The sequence below is a fragment of the Procambarus clarkii genome, chromosome 1, assembly GCF_040958095.1.
Source record: "Procambarus clarkii isolate CNS0578487 chromosome 1, FALCON_Pclarkii_2.0, whole genome shotgun sequence".
NCBI lineage: Eukaryota > Metazoa > Arthropoda > Malacostraca > Decapoda > Cambaridae > Procambarus > Procambarus clarkii.
This window is the reverse complement of record NC_091150.1, coordinates 41,006,676-41,024,078: the sequence shown is the minus strand read 5'-3', so window position 1 is coordinate 41,024,078 and position 17,403 is coordinate 41,006,676. Positions and strand designations below refer to the sequence as shown.

The window sequence follows — 17,403 nt, the reverse complement described above, 5'->3', positions numbered from 1 at the left end:
CTGTGGTGTTATACAGTGACATGTGAGTTTCCGGTAAACGCTGCTTTTCGGAAGTAGGTAAATGCTGGTTTTGGGAAGTAGGTAAAGGCTGATGTTGCAACCCGTCTTCTTAAAAATAACGTCGCTTTTCGCTCGTATGCGCGCTATGGCCAAAATATGGACGTAATTTGAAATGAAATTGGCTCACAAAAGTGATGTCCTGTCCCGTTTTCTGTTTGAGTCGTCTTGCTTACTCGCTAAGATAGGAAAGGAAACGTTAAATTATTTAACGTTTTTCATGACGTTTCGAAACCTTGGGAGAATTTCCTGCCCTCCTAACCTACCAGAGGACCCTTAACTTACTGTTTGAAAGAAAAAATCTAAATTTGATTATAATTTTTTCATTTTCAAATTTCGTCCATTTTCGGCCATACGGGCAAACGGCCACATTCAGACATAATTCGTAAGAGGACAGGTTCACCAAGTATATGTTAAGGCTATATTTATGCTCAGGGATAGCAAGAGGTCTATTCGTATATATAACAAATAAACAAATAATTTTAATTGGCAGAAACTTGACAAAGGATAGCTAATAAATGTCTACATTAGTACAGAAATTGAACATAAAAACAGGAAATTGAGAAGGTATGCAAAGTACACCTGCGTTCTTGCTGTGGTGTGGTGCTCCTGGGTGTTGTGGTGTTCCTGGGGTGTTTATATATATATATATATTATTTATTTATTTATTTATTTATTTATATACAAGAAGGTACATTGGGTTTGTGAGAATACATGGCATAGTATTTACAATCTTGTAAAGCCACTAGTACGCGCAGCGTTTCGGGCAGTGTTGTGGTGCTCCTGGGTGTTGTTGTGTTCCTGGGGTGTTGATGTGTGATGTTCAAGGAATGGTATGGTCTGGTACTCTTGAGATGTGGTGTTTGTGGGGTGTTGGGTTTATTCCAGGGGTGTTGACACGTCCTTACACCCAGTACTTTTGTTCACCTATCAGTAAATAGGTGGAAGTTAGACAACTGCTGTTACCTGCATCCTGGGAAATGTCAGTCTTTGGCCAAAGGGGACTTCAATAGGCCTAACAGGTTCCTGTTCCCGACAGTGGGAGACCCTAAGACTCAAGTCCCTTGTTTGGGGAAATTGTCCTAGCATGAACTTATTTATTGATTGAATTAATTTTTTATATTAATTATTTTTAGATTATTTATTAATGAATGATTTTATAATTTAAGCGGACTGTATTTATTTATTTACTTATTTACAAGAAGGCACATTGGGTTTATGATGAGAGTAGAGAGCATTGAAGTATTACATTCTTGTAAAGACACGTAGCACGCATACCGTTTTGCGCAGATCTTTAATCTAACATATAATTTTAAGAAGGCAATTTCTAGCAAAATTACAGGTACATTGTAAGAAAGTATAAAAATACATTGTAACGAAGTATACAATGTATTTTTTCTAAGAAATTTGACAGGACTAGTAGGTACATTAAATTTAAGGGTTATCCACAGGTACATTGTAGCATAATTTGAGGAGTATTGCAAGGTATAATGTAGCAAACTATGTGTTCAGTAAACATAATGTTTCAAGCACTAGGTTGGAAACTATGAAGATGAAATGAGGTACTTTTTGGTTTTATTTTTGAATAAGGCAAACGTTTGACAGCTTTTCAATTCGTTAGGGAGTGAGTTCCATGTAATTACTATGCTATGTATCCTCATAATCCCAATGTACCTTCTTGTATATAAATAAATAAATAAATAAATAAACTATTGGAGATGAAGGTATCTTGGTAGTATATAGCTGTGCCATCTCCTTTTTTATTAGGCCTACAGTTGTGAATGGCTTTATAACCAGCTAAGTTAGAGTTGGTTATAGTCTTTACTTTGCCAAGTTTGTTAAAAATAATGAACGATAAATCAGTACCTAGTGCTGTGAGTAGTGCATTTATATCGTCAAAATGTTTCCAAGTGATCTAACATTTTGGTTGTAAACTGATAAGCAGGTGCTATTTTGGAGTTTGTTTTTTTGCCTGGTGTGTTGTGTAATACCTGCAATAATGATGATCAATGTGTTGATGGGTGTAGATATGAGACAGAAGATTTAGATCAGGATCAATATCAGTGTGCATGGAAATGCAAAGGGGTCATGATACGATAAGACAAGCAATTACAGAAACTTCACTTGTTGAAGGTTGACTTCACTGTCGTTCTTGTTAGCTTATTTTTTTAGGAATAACTGTTTGCTCTTATATTCTACATTTATTATGTTATTCTAATATATTTTTAGTGGAAGATGCATAATATTTGAACCCGCTCATGAAGTATTTTGTATTTGGGATACAAGAAATAAATACTTGAATCCTAAAATAACGAGCCTGTCTCATGGAGTATCATTTCAGCAAATGAGTCTCGGTGGATTTACAAGGACAGCATCATCTTGGTCCTGATGGTGGTCAACTGTGGCTTCTTCCTCCATGTCGTATACAGCCTCAACAAGATGCTCAACAACAGGCAACTCAGAAATGAAACAAGCCAAAGGACATGTCCAATCCCAAATTAAGTACACAATGTTTTATAATAATAATAATAATAATAATAATAATAATAATAATAATAATAATAATAATTATACAAATAATTTTTATTTACAAGAAGCTACAGTGGGTTGGTGAGATTACATAAGATTGGTATTTTTACATTCTTGCAAAGCCACTAATACGCAAAGCGTTTCGAGCAGGTCCTTAATCTACCATGTCAGGTAAGATGAAAAGGTAAAATTTTGTTATCAACATATAACTGTAATGTAAATTGACAGGTGATTACATTGGTGAAGATATATGTCTTGAGTACTAATTTTGAGGAAGTGGGTAGTACAAGATAGTGTAAGATTGAAGCACATGGTAGGAAACTGAGGATGAAATTAGGTACTTTTTGGTTTTACGTTTGAATAAGGCATAGGTTGGATTTTTTTTTAATTCATTAGATACCGAGATATGGGTCTTGGTCGGCCCATATCTCTTACCTCCACGCTGAATGCTCTAAGGCCCTTTCCCTCCTTAAGGTTTTGTCCCATACTTCTTGGGGGTGGGGGGGGGAGGCGGATAGGTGTACGCTCCTCTCTTTACATTCCTCACTCGTCCTGTCTAAACTCGATTATGGTTGCCCTGCTTACTCGTCCGCTTCTCCTTCTACTCTTCGCCGTCTTGATGCTTTGCGCCATGCTGGGTTGCGCCTCAGCTCTGGTGCCTTTTGTTCGACTCCCGTCCTCAGCTTGTATGTTGAGACTGGATTCCTATCTTTCCAGGACCGCTGTGATTGCTACTGTCTTCGCTATCTGGTGCGGTCCTTGCAACATCCTTCCTCTCGCCTCTGTCGTGCTTTGACTTTTACCCCTCCTGTAGTTCCTGTTCCTATTCACCATTTCCTTCTTTCTGCCCGGCTATCTTGCTTACAGGACTCTCTTTCCATTTGTCTTTCTCGTATTTCTCCTCGTATTGTTCGTTCCTTGCCCCCATGGAGGGTCCCCCTTCCAAAGTTTTGTACATCCTTGACCCGCATTACTAAAGCTTTTACTCCTCCTACAGTTCTGAAATGCCTTTTTCTTGAGCACTTTTCTTCACACTCCCACTCCGTTTCCATCTTCACTGATGGGTCTAAGTCTGCAGATGGTGTGGGCTACTCCGTTGTTTTTCCTTACCGCACTTATAAGTGTCGCCTCCCTTCGGAGACTAGCATCTTCAGACTGGAACTTTATGCTGTTCTCTATGTTCTCCGTCTCCTGCTTTGTTGTTGTCAATCCTCCTTTGTTGTTGTCAATCCTCCTTTGTGATTGTAGTTGACTCTCGTAGTGCCCTCATGGCTCTCGGGTCCTTTAATCCTGTCCATCCAGTAATCGTCGAGATTCAAGATTGGCCGTTTCTTATCTCTAGTAAATTTAAATCTGTAGAGTTTTGCTGGGTTCCCAGCCATGCTAGTGTTTCTTTAAATGAGCGTGCGGATGCTGCCGCTAGAGAGGCTATCAGCTCTTGTCTCCCGTTTCCCGTAAAGGTATTCATTTTTACGACTTTTTCCCGGCTATTTATTCCTCTATCATTGCTCGTTGGCAGGGTTGTTGGTCATCTGTTTTTGATAACAAACTGCGTACTCTTAAGCGTTGTGTGTCCCCGTGGCTTTCCTCCTGCCACCGTAACCGGCGGTGGTAAACGGCTCTAGCACGGTTGCGTCTTGGCCATACTCGCTTAACTCGCGGTCACTTAATGGAGCGCCGCCCTGCTCCTTATTCTCCAAATTGCATTGTCCCTCTTACCGTCATGCATATCCTTGTTGAATGTCCTGACTTCCAGGACGAGCGTGTGTCTTGCTTTCCGACCGTCCCTCACGGTCACTTGTCCCTCGATCGAATTCTTGGTGAATCGGATACTTTTGATATCGTTTGCCTTATGCGTTTCTGTTCTCGTATTGGCATCCTTGGTGATATTTAACGTCCTCTGATTATACCACACATTTGATGGTGCTACATAACCTTCCGGTTTGGTGCCTTCTTTTGATAATTACTTACCTCAAGCCCATCATCACCTAGCAAAAATCTGCCATCAGAACAATAACAAACTCTGCTTTCATACAACACTCAGCCCTCCCTGTTTAAATCTCTAAATATGCTAAACATAAACTTACTCCACACATTCTCTTGTGCCATTTACATTTACAAAACCCTGTTCTTAAATGCAAACCCTGTTCTGAAACTCTTCCTGGACAGATGTAATAGAACCCATAATCACCACACCATAAATAAATATATATATATATATATATATATATATATATATATATATATATATATATATATATATATATATTATTTACTGCACAAGAGGATGTGCAGTGACTTAATATCTAACATATTCAGAGATTTGAGTAAGGGTACCGAGTGATGTCTGGGGCCAGAGTTAGATATTGACCAAATAGCAGCTTTGTGTTGAGTAATTAGCGAACGTAAATGATTTTGGGTAGTAGAATCCCAAGCACAAATGCCATATTTGGGACAAGGATAGATGAAAGAGTAATAGTGTCACCAGGGCAGGGCGAGGTACATAATATCTGATCTTAGAAAGAATGCCAACAGTTTTTGAAACTTTTTTTGATATATTTAGAATGTGTCCCTGGAAATTCAGCTTGTGGTCAATGAGAATGCCAAGAAATTTGCCATCTACTTTGTTACAAATTTGGGTATTGTTTATCCTGAGATTTATTTGATTTGAGGATTTATTGGCAAATAAATATAGAAAGTTTTGTCAATATTGAAGGTGAGTTTGTTGGCAGATAGCCAGAGATGGACTTTATTTAGCTCAGTATTCACTGTGACATTTAGAGCAAGAGGGTCAAGACTGGAGTAAATGAAGGTCGTGTTGTCAGCAAATAGAATTGGTTTGAGATGGGAGGCATTTGGAAGGTCATTAATGTAGATGAGAAAGAGGAGAGGGCCAAGTATGCTGCCCTGGGGAACACCAATGTTGATAGGTAGGGTGGGAGAAATTGAATTATTCACATAAACATACTGGAACCTGTCAGTAAGGTAAGACTTAAGGTATTGCAGGGAATGACCTCTGACTCCATAATGATGTAATTTAAGAAGGTTTTGGTGGTTGACAGTGTCAAAAGCCCTACGCAGGTCCACAAATAACCCAACAGGGAACTCATTTTTATCAAGAGCTGCATGAATCATGTTAATCATACTAATAAGTGCATCGTTAGTGTTTTTTGGGGGGTCTGAAGCCATATTGACAAGAGCTAAGTATATTGTGTTTGGCTAGATAAGAGTAAATCTCTTTGTAGATTAGTTTCTCAAATATTTTTGACAAGTTAGGCAGAATTGATATGGGTCTGAAGTTGTTGACATCAGTGAGATCACCACATTTGTGGACAGGGATTACTCTCGCTTATTTTTTAGAATATCTGAAAAGGTTTAGAGTTCAAGTGACTTGTTGAAGAGCAATGCAATTGCAGGAGCTAAAGATCTGGAGTTCTTTTTGTAAATTAAAGTTGGTATCTCCTCAAGGGCACTAGACTTGGTTTTAAGGGAAAGGATTATGTCAGTAACATCAATGGAATTAGTAGGCATTAGGTACAGAGACTGTGGATAGTTACCTGTAAGATAGTCCTGAATATTAGTACTGGAAGATGGAATATCATTTGCAAGGGATGATCCAATGGAAGAGAAGAACCTATTGAACTCAAAAGCAGTATCAGACGCTGAAAGCAGACCGACCATCGTTATTGGACAGGAGTATTGGTTTATTATTTAAAATCTTCTTTGATCCCCATATTTGTGAAATTGTGCTCCATGTTTATTTAAGAATTATTCCATATATTTAAGAATGTTATCAACATTTGGCAAATCATTGATATATTCAAGAAATAGGACAGGTCCTAAGATGCTTTTAGATAATTATATATTTTATTAACTCTTCCTGGTGAAATAATACTTTTTATTTATTTTTTGTTTACATGTAAAAACAACGGTCAGTAATGCACACTTACTGTAAATACTAATAGCTCAAATACATAAAACTATGTATTTTAACTACTAATATGCTCATTGCTTGATTGATGAAGGATGTGTGTGTGTGTGTGATCTATGCAGGTGGAAGACCTACTGTAAGCTGTTTATCGTGATGGGAGTCGTCTGGGTGTTGGAACTCTTTCCTCCGAAGTTTCTCTGGCACAGCTGTGTCTGGTGGTGAGTCTAAACATTGTCAGCCCCATGACCAACTATTACCCATCATTACCATGCACAACCTCTGACCATCCCTAAGTCCCTGACCATCCATAAATCCCTGACCATCCATAAATCCCTGACCATCTATAACCCCTGACCATCCACAACCCTAACATTCCACAACCCCTGACCATCAATAACCCCTGACCATCTGTAACCCCCTGACCATCTGTAACCCCTTGTCCTGACCTGAGGGGGGGGGGGGTCTTATGGAACTTAAACCTCCAAAGATAGCTCTGGTTGTTGCACCGTCTGTTATTTATGTACAGGCGGACAACCCAGCCACTCTCTATCGGAACAGACAACCGACTTTGGCAGCTACACTCCCGCTACTGTCGGTCGACCAGCAATGAACTCTGGAGCGCTTGAAGTTTTCTCTCCTAGAGCACTTTTCTTCTCACTCCCACTCCGTTTCCGTCTTCACTGATGGGTCGAAGTCTGCGGACGGTGATGGCTACTCTGTTGTTTTTCCTGATCACACTTATATGTGTCGCTTACGTCTAGAGACTAGCATCTTCACAGAGGAGCTTTATGCTATTCTCTCTGCTCTTCGTCTCCTGCTCTCTCGTTGTCAATTTTCCTTGGTAGTTGTTGTTGACTCTCGTAGTGCCCTCATGGCTCTCGGGTCCTTTAATCCGGTTCATCCAGTGGTTGTCGAGATCCAGCATTGGCTGTTTCTTGTTCACAGTAAATTTAAGTCGGTTGAGTTTTGTTGGGTTCCCAGCCATATTGGTGTCTCTTTAAATGAGCGTGTGGATGCTGCCGGCAGGGAAGCTGTCCGCTCTTGTCCCATCTCTCGTAAAGGTATTCCTTATTCCGACTTTTACCCGGTTATCCATTCCTCCATCCTTACCCGTTGGCAGGCTTGTTGGTCGTCTATTACTGGTAACAAACTACATTCTCTTAAAAGTTGTGTGTCCTCGTGGCCATCCTCCTACCACCAAAACCGGCGATGGGAAACGGCTCTGGGAAGGTTGCGTATTGGCCATACTTGCTTAACGCATGGTCTTAACTTAACTTGATGGAGCGCCGCCCTGCTCCTTATTGTCCTAATTGCATTGTCCCTCTTACGGTCGTGCATGTCCTTCTTGAATGTCCTGACTTCTGGGACGAGCTTGTGTCTTGCTTTCCGACCGCCCCTCGCAGTCACTTGTCCCTCAAAAGAATTCTTGGTGACTCGGATACTTTTGATATCGTTCGCCTTATGCATTTCTGTTCTCGTATTGGCATCCTTGGTGATATTTAGCGCCCTCTGATTATCCCGTGCATTTGATGGTGTTACATAGCCTTCCCGGTTTGGTGCCTTCTTTTGATAATTACTTACTTGTGACACTAGCTCTCCACATACGTCAGTTGCTTAATTTAGAAACTGTACTTGTGGTCGATCTCGAACCCATTGATGATATATATACTTCTACTGAACTGGACTTATACTGAATTTTGTAACTAGCTCATCAAGATTGTAACTTGTTTAGCTAAATGAATTGTGGGGTGTTACGACCCTGAGTTCTTAGTGGAAACCAGAGGTCAAACTGAGTTACAAATAATCTTGTGAGAAGGATAGTTAGTTAACATAACATTTATACTTGGAACGTTTCATACCTTTGTTCACGTCTTCCTTGCCAGACGGAAGACGAATCTTGTTTCTCACAGAGCATAAAGACTCTGTGCTTGTTGATTATTAAATATAATATTGAACTAGTTATCAACTATGTTTAGAAATTATTAAACTAGTAAAGAATGTCTGAGTAAACTTGGAATGATGGCTGCTGTCCGATCAGCTGAGTATCCGGCCGGCAACGATTAGAGTAAGAGGTAGCAGGGCTCTAGGTTGGTCTTCTCTGGTCTGGCTGTGCTTGTGGCAACATCTTCCCTGTGTGGTTCTGTCTCCATTCTCCTCCTTCTTCTCCCTTTCCCTTCCCTTAGTCTACAGTAATTCTCTAAGTATAACCCTGTGTAACTGGTCTCTGGCAAAAGTTGTAGTTATTGAGTAGTCTAAGTCAGTGTTTTGGGCATCCCTAAGTGTATTGTGTTGTGACCAGGGTGCCACGTGGGGCATTGCTACCCCAGGTTGCTTCAAGCCTTCGAGTTCTTTTCAAGTAGACTTTACTCTAGCTTTTCCAAGTGTAAGCCTTGTATCCTGTCTATGTGGACCAAGGTAGTTAACATAAGGTAGTGTGTGTATAGTGTTTTTTTTATTATAGTAATGTATATGGGGGGTTATTAGAGGGTTTAATAAATAAGTTAGTCTTTGAGGTGTATCCATTAATCCTGTTGAAGTGGTGTAGGTGATTGTCGTCTAGACAACAGATCTTTTTCTAAAACCTTGAAGCATTAACAGGAACCTATGTTCCTTGGGGGCCGGGCCTATCTATCCCACTATTTTTGATACATCTTGATTCTAGCTATTGGCCCTTCTGAGTAACACTTCATACTCCCCATAACATGGGGTTCAGTCCCTGAGCCCATTATGTGCCTCTGTAACCCTTTCCACTACCGCCCACAAGATGGGGGTATGGGGTGCATAATAAATGAACTAAACTAAACTAACATGTATACTGTTTAACAAGCAGAACACGAGCTTTATCGAATAGTCTTTGTGTATGATTTGACCATACCCCATGTGACCTCTTTCCATTCACAGGATAGGCTTTATGGGATGCTTAGTTTTAATTGAATAAAACTCGCACCGTATTTGTTTTCAGGCGCGTGATGTTCACCGTCCTCACTAGGCTGCAGGGCGTGGCGGTCTTTGTGGTCACTGTCTGTAACAAGGACAAGTGCAGGAAGGTGAGAGACTCGTGTTGCTGAGAACACATCATCACACTAGATCCTCACATGAACTATAATACCAGGGAACAAAGGGTTAGAGAGCACGGAAGGGAAGAAGAAACATCTTCCGCTAGAGCCAGCAGCTAATGCAACACTGAGATACTGACGACTATAATAATAATAATAATAATAATAATAATAATAATAATAATAATAATAATAATAAATAATAATGAGTTCCATAGATTAGGTCCCTTTATTTGCATAGTGTTTACACAGATTAAGTTTGATTCTGGAATATCAGAGATATTTATATCTGGTGTGGTAAGTATTTGTTCTATTACATCTGTCAAGGAAGTGTTTCAGAACAGGGTTTGCACTTATAAGAACAGGGTTTTGTAAATGTAATTGGCACAAGACAGACACAAGTAATTGACCATGGCTTACAAAGGGATACTTAAATCTATTAATAAAAAACATAATTGTGCCTGCTAAGTTTTGTTAAACTACCATTCAAGCTGTCATTGCAATCATTCTCGGCTACCTATGTGCTTTGATATACCTACAATTTCTGTCTCATCTTTTATTTTTTCATGCCATGTAACTGTTATCATTTTTATAAATTTTGCAGGTATTTACCTACTTATAAGTTTCTTAGATTAAGGACCTACCCGAAACGCTGCGCGTACTAGTGGCTTTACAAGATTGTAATTACTATTCTATGTATCCTCACAATCCCAATGTACCTTCTTGTATATAAATAAATAAATAAATAAATAAATAATCTTAAGAAGAAGCATAGGTTAGGAATCGTCTCAAAAATTTTTTCAAAGAATTACTCATCAGTGCTATCTAAAATAATTAGGAGAGCCAAAATTAAATACTGCGAAAATAAATTTACCCAAATAAAGGGCAACATTAAGAAAACATGGAACACTATTTAACAAATATTGGGTTCAAAAAAGATTTTAAATAAAAAACCAATACTCCGGTCCAATAACGATGGTTTGCTTTCAGCCTCTGATACTGCTATTGAATTCAATAGCTTATCATCCATTGGGTCATTCCTTGCTTATGATATTCCATCCTTCTGTACTAATGTTCAGGACTACCTTGCAGGTAACTATCTACAGTCTCTGTACCTAACGCCTACTAATTCAACTGATGTTAATGAAATAATCCTTTCACTTAAAGCAAAGTCTAGTGCCCTTGCGGAGATACCAACTCTAATTCACAAAAAAGCCTCCAGATTTTTAGTTACCGCCATTGTATTGCTTTACAACAAGTCACTTGAACTCCGCACCTTTCCAGATAATCTAAAAAAAGCGAGAGTAACCCCCGTCTGTAAATGTGGTGATCTCAGTGACGTCAACAACTTCAGACCTATATCAGTTCTGCCAAACCTGTGAAAAATATTTGATAAACTAATCTACAAGCAGCTTTACTCTTATCTAGCCAAACACAATATACTTAGCTCTTGCCAATATGGCTTCAGACCCCAAAAAACACTAACGATGCACTTATTAGTATGATTAACTTTATACATGCAGCTCTTGATAAAAATGAGTTCCCTGTTTTTTATTTTATTTATTTATTTATTTATTTATTTATTTATATACAAGAAGGTACATTGGGATTGTGAGGATACATAGCATAGTAATTACATTCTTGTTAAGCCACTAGTACGCGCAGCGTTTCGGGCAGGTCCTTAATTTAATCTAAGAAAATTTTAAGTAGGTAAATACTTTCAAAATTTATAGAAATGATAACAGTTACATAGCAAGAAAAAAATAAAAGATGAGAGAAAATTGTAGGTATATTAAAGCACATAGGTAGCTCAGACTTATTGCAATGACAGCTTGAATGGTAGTTTAACAAAAATTAGTAGGCACAATACAGCATATGGCTAGCACATAAAAGAAGACAGCAATGAACACAATGATAAAGTTGTTTAAATTAAGCACATAAAGATTGGGAGATTGGGTAACACTAGATACAGAGCAAATTTAAAGCTCAGTGTAGGAAAGTACGAATATGAAATATTTGGAATATTTCTTTCTGTTGGAATATTTGTTGACTTACGTAAGGCTTTTGACACTGTCAACCACCAAAATCTTCTTAAATTACATCATTATGGAGTCAGAGGACACTCCCTGCAATATCTTTAGTCTTACCTTACTGACAGGCTCCAGTATGTTTCTGTGAATAATTCAATTTCTCCCACCCTACCCATCAACATCGGTGTTTCTCATTGCAGCATACTTGGCCCTCTCCTCTTTCTCATCTACATTAATGACCTTTCAAATGCCTCTCAACACCTCAAACCAATTCTATTTGCTGACGACACTACCTTCCTTTTCTCCAGTCCTGACCCTCTTGCTCTAAATGACACAGTGAATATTGAACTAAATAAAGTCCATCTTTGGCTAACTGCCAACAAACTTACCCTTAACATTGACAAAACTTTCTATATTTTGTTTGCCAATAAATCCTCAAATCAAATTAATCTAATAATAAACAATACCCAAATTAGTAACAAAGTAGATGGCAAATTCTTTGGTGTTCTCATCAGTAACAAGCTGAATTTCCAGGGACACATTCTAAATATATCAACAAAAGTTTCTAAAACTGTTGGCATTCTTTCTAAGATCAGATATTATGTACCTCGCCCTACCCTGGTGATTATTATTATTTATTTATTTATTTTTATTTATTTATATACATGAAGGTACATTGGGTTTGAGAAAATACATAGCATAGTATTTACAATCTTGTAAAGCCACTAGTACGCGCAGCGTTTTGGGCGATGCTCCATTAATCTCTCATCTATCCCTATCTCAGTTATGGTATTTGTGCTTGTGGTTCTACTACACAAAATCATTTACATCCTCTAATTATTCAACACAAAGCTGGTATTAGAACAACATCTAACTCTACCCCCAGACAGCACTCGGTACCCTTACTCAAATCTTTGAATATGTTAGATATTAAGTCACTGCACATCCTCTCATGTGTACTCAGTATATTTAAAACTCTGAACTGCAAATGTCAACCCTGACCTTAGAAGCTTCCTAGAAGGTTGTAACAGAACTCATGGGCATCACACCAGAAACAAATACCTATTTGATATTCCAAGAGTGCGACTTAACCAAACTAGAAATGCTCTACAAATCCCAGATCTCTACAAATCAATGATCTGCCTAATGTCTGTAACATTCTTAAACCTATACTATTTTCTGACGATATACTATTTGCTGCTGACGAAGGCGGATAGGGATGTACTCAATTAACTTAACATCATGGTAGATGGCATCGGTCTGCTTCTGGAACTCCCCAAACAGACTAGAGAACTCGACAAGTGGTTGCAGCACCGTCTCACGCTGGAACATCTGCAAATGGGATAGCCTCTCCTCCACTGCACTCACAGAGCTCGAATGGTTCAAAGTAGGATTAGCTGTGTCTCCAGAATAATTATCCCCTCCCTCACTGGAAAAACAAGAACTTGTTAGAGCAACTGGCATGGCCGCCCTGGAACCTTTTTCAGACGGTTCAGGGGCACCTGTTTCTGCTTGTCCTTGTGCCTGAATTTGTAAATGAGGTCCCCAACCTTTTCTGATATTATAAAGGGGCCATCGTACTCAATATAAATAGAGCTTCCCAATCGGGGCTTTAACACTAGGACATAGTCGCCTGGATGAAAAACCTTTAGCTTAGCTTTAGGCAAGTTCTCATATCAAACCCAGTTAGAACCACATGAACGACTGGCAAGGAAATTAAAGGCTCATGGGGCCACGTGAGTAAACATGTGGCCCCATAAAGGGGCCACGTTTTGTGTTGCTCACTTGGCCCCACAAAGTGAGGTGATTCGATGAAATATCTATGCCCAATTTGACCATCAAGCGCTGTCGGATCTTGGATAAAATAGACTCACGATTATCAAGATTTTTGTATAGTCGTATGGTCTAAGTGGTTAAGGCACCAGGTATGCCAAGGTGCATAGCGCTCCTAGCTATCTGGGTTCGAATCCTTCTGGGGTATGGAGTTTTCAGTTGCATATTGGCTTGGGAACCATTCAAGCTTGTACGCAACAAGCTTGAATGGGTCCCAAGCAAATATACAACTGAAAACACCACACTCCAAAAGGATTCGAACCAGACAGCCAGGAGTGCTATGAAGTGACCCTAGCATGATGAAGTGATTTGATTAAATATCTGTGCCCAAATTGGTCATCAAGTGCTGTCGGGAATTGGGTTAAAGGAGTAAATTTTAATGATCTTGTGTTCTTTTTGAGCACCACTGATATTTTTTATTTTGCCTTACAGCTCAATGGACAAGTCTCTCGCTATTCAGTGTCCCAGGGAACGCCTTCCTCCTCTTCCATTAGGTTAAATTTGAGGAGCATCATTGAGAGAACTTCAACCCGCAGGCAGAATGAGACGAAGACCTCCGCCATTGACAATGAAAACTCAATTGACAAAATTAAAACCAAGGGGGAAGAATGATGCTAGAGAATTCCCGAAGTATAGCCTTTGTGGCAGTGAAGGTTTATAAAGCTACACACAAAAAAAATCAAATGTTTATTCAGGTAAAGTACATACATACAAGGTGCGATACAAACATTGATGGATTTATAGATAGAGCTAGAACATACAACGCCTAAAGCCACTATTACGCAAAGCGTTTCGGGTAGGAAAAACACTAAAGACTAAAACTTAATACTAATTGAGATTAAAGTATAAATTGTGTTGAGAAAATAAAATAAAAAAGGAGGAACATAGCAGAAAAATAGCAAATATACAATTCGGTAGACAAAAAGCATTGTTTAAAATAGTAGACATGGGTTGACATTTTAGGGGTAAGCTAGGTTACAAGGAGTTAATTATAGGTACTGCTTAGTTTTTATCTATAACTGGTTGGGAGAGGTAACGTCTTTAACATGATTGGGAAGGTCATTCCACATTCTGGGTCCCTTGATTTGTAGAGCATTTCTAGTTTAAGTCGTACTCTTGGAATATCAAAAAGGCATTTGTTTCTGGTGTGGTGCTCATGCATTCGTTACAACCTTCAAGGAAGCTTTTAAGGTCAGGATTGACATTACAGTTCAGCGTTATATATATATATATATATATATATATATATATATATATATATATATATATATATATATATATATATATATATATATATATATATATATATATATATATATGTATGTCGTACCTAATAGTCAGAACGCACTTCTCAGCCTACTATGCAAGGCCCGATTTGCCTAATAAGCCAAGTTTTCATGAATTAATGTTTTTTCGACTACCTAACCTACCTAACCTAACCTAACCTAACTTTTTCTGCTACCTAACCTAACCTAACCGATAGAGATAGGTTAGGTTAGGTTAGGTAGGGTTGGTTAGGTTCGGTCATATATCTACATTAATTTTAACTCCAATAAAAAAAAATGACCTCATACATAATGAAAATGGGTAGCTTTATCATTTCATAAGAAAAAAATTAGAAAAAATATATTAATTCAGGAAAACTTGGCTTATTAGGCAAATCGGGCCTTGCATAGTAGGCTGAGAAGTGCGTTCTGGCTATTAGGTACGACATATATATATATATATATATATATATATATATATATATATATATATATATATATATATATATATATATATATATATATATATATATATAGAGAGAGAGAGAGAGTATATATATATTTATATAATATATATATATATATTTATATAATTTTTTTTGTTTTTTGCAGGGATATTCCTGCGCGGCCCTAAGCCTCTGGCTGGCCCACTAAGTGTTGCTTGTTTCTGTTTTACTTGGGCGGAGTATGAATATTTATGACTCGTAAGGTCGCTTCAGTAAGATTTTGATATATGTGTTTAACAACTTCTTCTGCTCTGTTGAATCTAAGTTGAAATCTTAATGGGTTTGTAACTGTGCACTGTGTTAGATAATATTCCAGTGGTCTGTCGGGCATTTCTACACAGTGCTGACATTTCCTCTCATCTTCCAGAACCTGTAAGCCTATTTCCCATGCACACGGGTATCCACGGCCTGATGCGATGTAAATGTACTTCTGTTGCTCTATTGCTCCCTTTCATCAAACTAAGTGGTTCGTAGTTGGTTGAATTCTTGTACCAACCCGCAGATCCTGATGTTGCAACTGCTGTGTTGTGGTCACTGTACATAAATAAATAAATAAATGTTTATTTAGGTAAGGTACATACATACAAGAGATTTTACAAAGAATGATGGATTTATAGATAGGGTTAGTACATACAATGCCTAAAGCCACTATTACACAAAGTGTTTCGGGCATGAAAAACTTAAATAACTAAAGCTTAATACTAATTGAGTATAAAGAATAAAATGTGTTGAGAACAAATAAAAATAGAGATAAAAAAGGGGGGAACATGGCTGAAAAAGCAGCACAAATACAATTAGGTCGACAAACAGCGTTGTTTAAAAAAAAACAGACATGGGTTGACAATACAGGGGTAAGGTTGGTTACAGGGAATTTATAAGGTAGAGCTTCGTTTTTATCTTAAACTAGTTGAGAGAGGTACAGCCTTTAACATGGTAGGGAAGGTCATTCCACATTCTGGGTCCCTTGATTTGTAGAGCATTTTTAGTTTGATTAAGTCGTACTCTTGGAATATCAAAACTGTATTTATTTCTGGTGTGGTGCTCATGGGTTCTGTTACAACCTTCTATGAAGCTTTTGAGGTCAGGATTGACATTACAATTCAGCGTTTTATATATGAGGTGAAACATAGAGTGAAAAATGTGAGGTGAAACATAGAGGTAACTTCAGAAGGCTTATTGGCCCATACTAGGCAGCTCCTATCAAAACACAAAGATTAATCCAGTGTAATTGGCCTGTTATGTTGGGCATTGTCTTCTGTGTTGGCATCGTTATGTTCTGGTCTTGTAAGGACAAGAGCAGAACATAACGATGCCAACACAGAAGGATTAATCTTTGTGTTTTGATAGGAGCTGCCTCGTTTGGGCCAATAAGCCTTCTGCAGTTACCTCTATGTTTCACCTCACATTTATCCCTTATGTATCCCCCCATGTTTTCACCTTTATTGTATTATCACCTGACCCAGTGCGGGTATAAAATCAACCAGCATTGTAAGATCTGTTCACTTGAGAATGAACCATGGAGGTTCGAAACGTTGTGCAAATTGTATAAATAAGTGTAATACATTCTATAGTAAATCACTTCTTTTCTTCACCTTAAAAGTACGAAAATGAGTTTTGGAGAACTCCTATTTCAACTAAGCCCTGATGCTAAGAAAATAGTTAGAGGGATAGAAGCCCTAAACCAGAAAATAATAAATACAGAATATGCGGTCATATTTAATGAAATATGTTTGAAAGAAAACCTGCTGCCAATATATATATATGTGTATATATATATGTGTATATATATATATATATATATATATATATATATATATATATATATATATATATATATATATATATATATATATATATATATATATGTCGTACCTAGTAGCCAGAACGCACTTCTCAGCCTACTATGCAAGGCCCAATTTGCCTCATAAGCCAAGTTTTCATGAATTAATGGTTTTTCGTCTACCTAACCTAACCTATAAAGATAGGTTAGGTTAGGTTAGGTAGGGTTGGTTAGGTTCGGTCATATATCTACGTTAATTTTAACTCCAATAAAAAAAAATTGACCTCATACATAATGAAATGGGTAGCTTTATCATGTCATAAGAAAAAAATTAGAGAAAATATATTAATTCAGGAAAACTTGGCTTATTAGGCAAATAGGGCCTTGCATAGTAGGCCAAATACGACGTTCTGGCT

General features: G+C 38.0%; 1 protein-coding gene across 2 annotated transcripts in view; it reads left to right on the top strand.

Annotated features, from left to right (window-relative positions):
* Positions 1 to 16,782, top strand: part of LOC123758930 (probable G-protein coupled receptor Mth-like 3) — a 58,584-nt gene extending 41,802 nt beyond the window's left edge. For both annotated transcript variants that reach the window (XM_069338587.1, XM_069338631.1), the window contains exons 5-8: positions 2,399 to 6,735; positions 9,480 to 9,564; positions 13,869 to 14,131; positions 15,314 to 16,782. In XM_069338587.1, coding sequence (XP_069194688.1) covers positions 2,399 to 2,559 — 161 coding nt within the window. In that variant the 3' untranslated portion in view covers positions 2,560 to 6,735; positions 9,480 to 9,564; positions 13,869 to 14,131; positions 15,314 to 16,782. The remainder of the gene's footprint in view (positions 1 to 2,398; positions 6,736 to 9,479; positions 9,565 to 13,868; positions 14,132 to 15,313) is intronic.
* Positions 16,783 to 17,403: the final 621 nt, after the last annotated feature.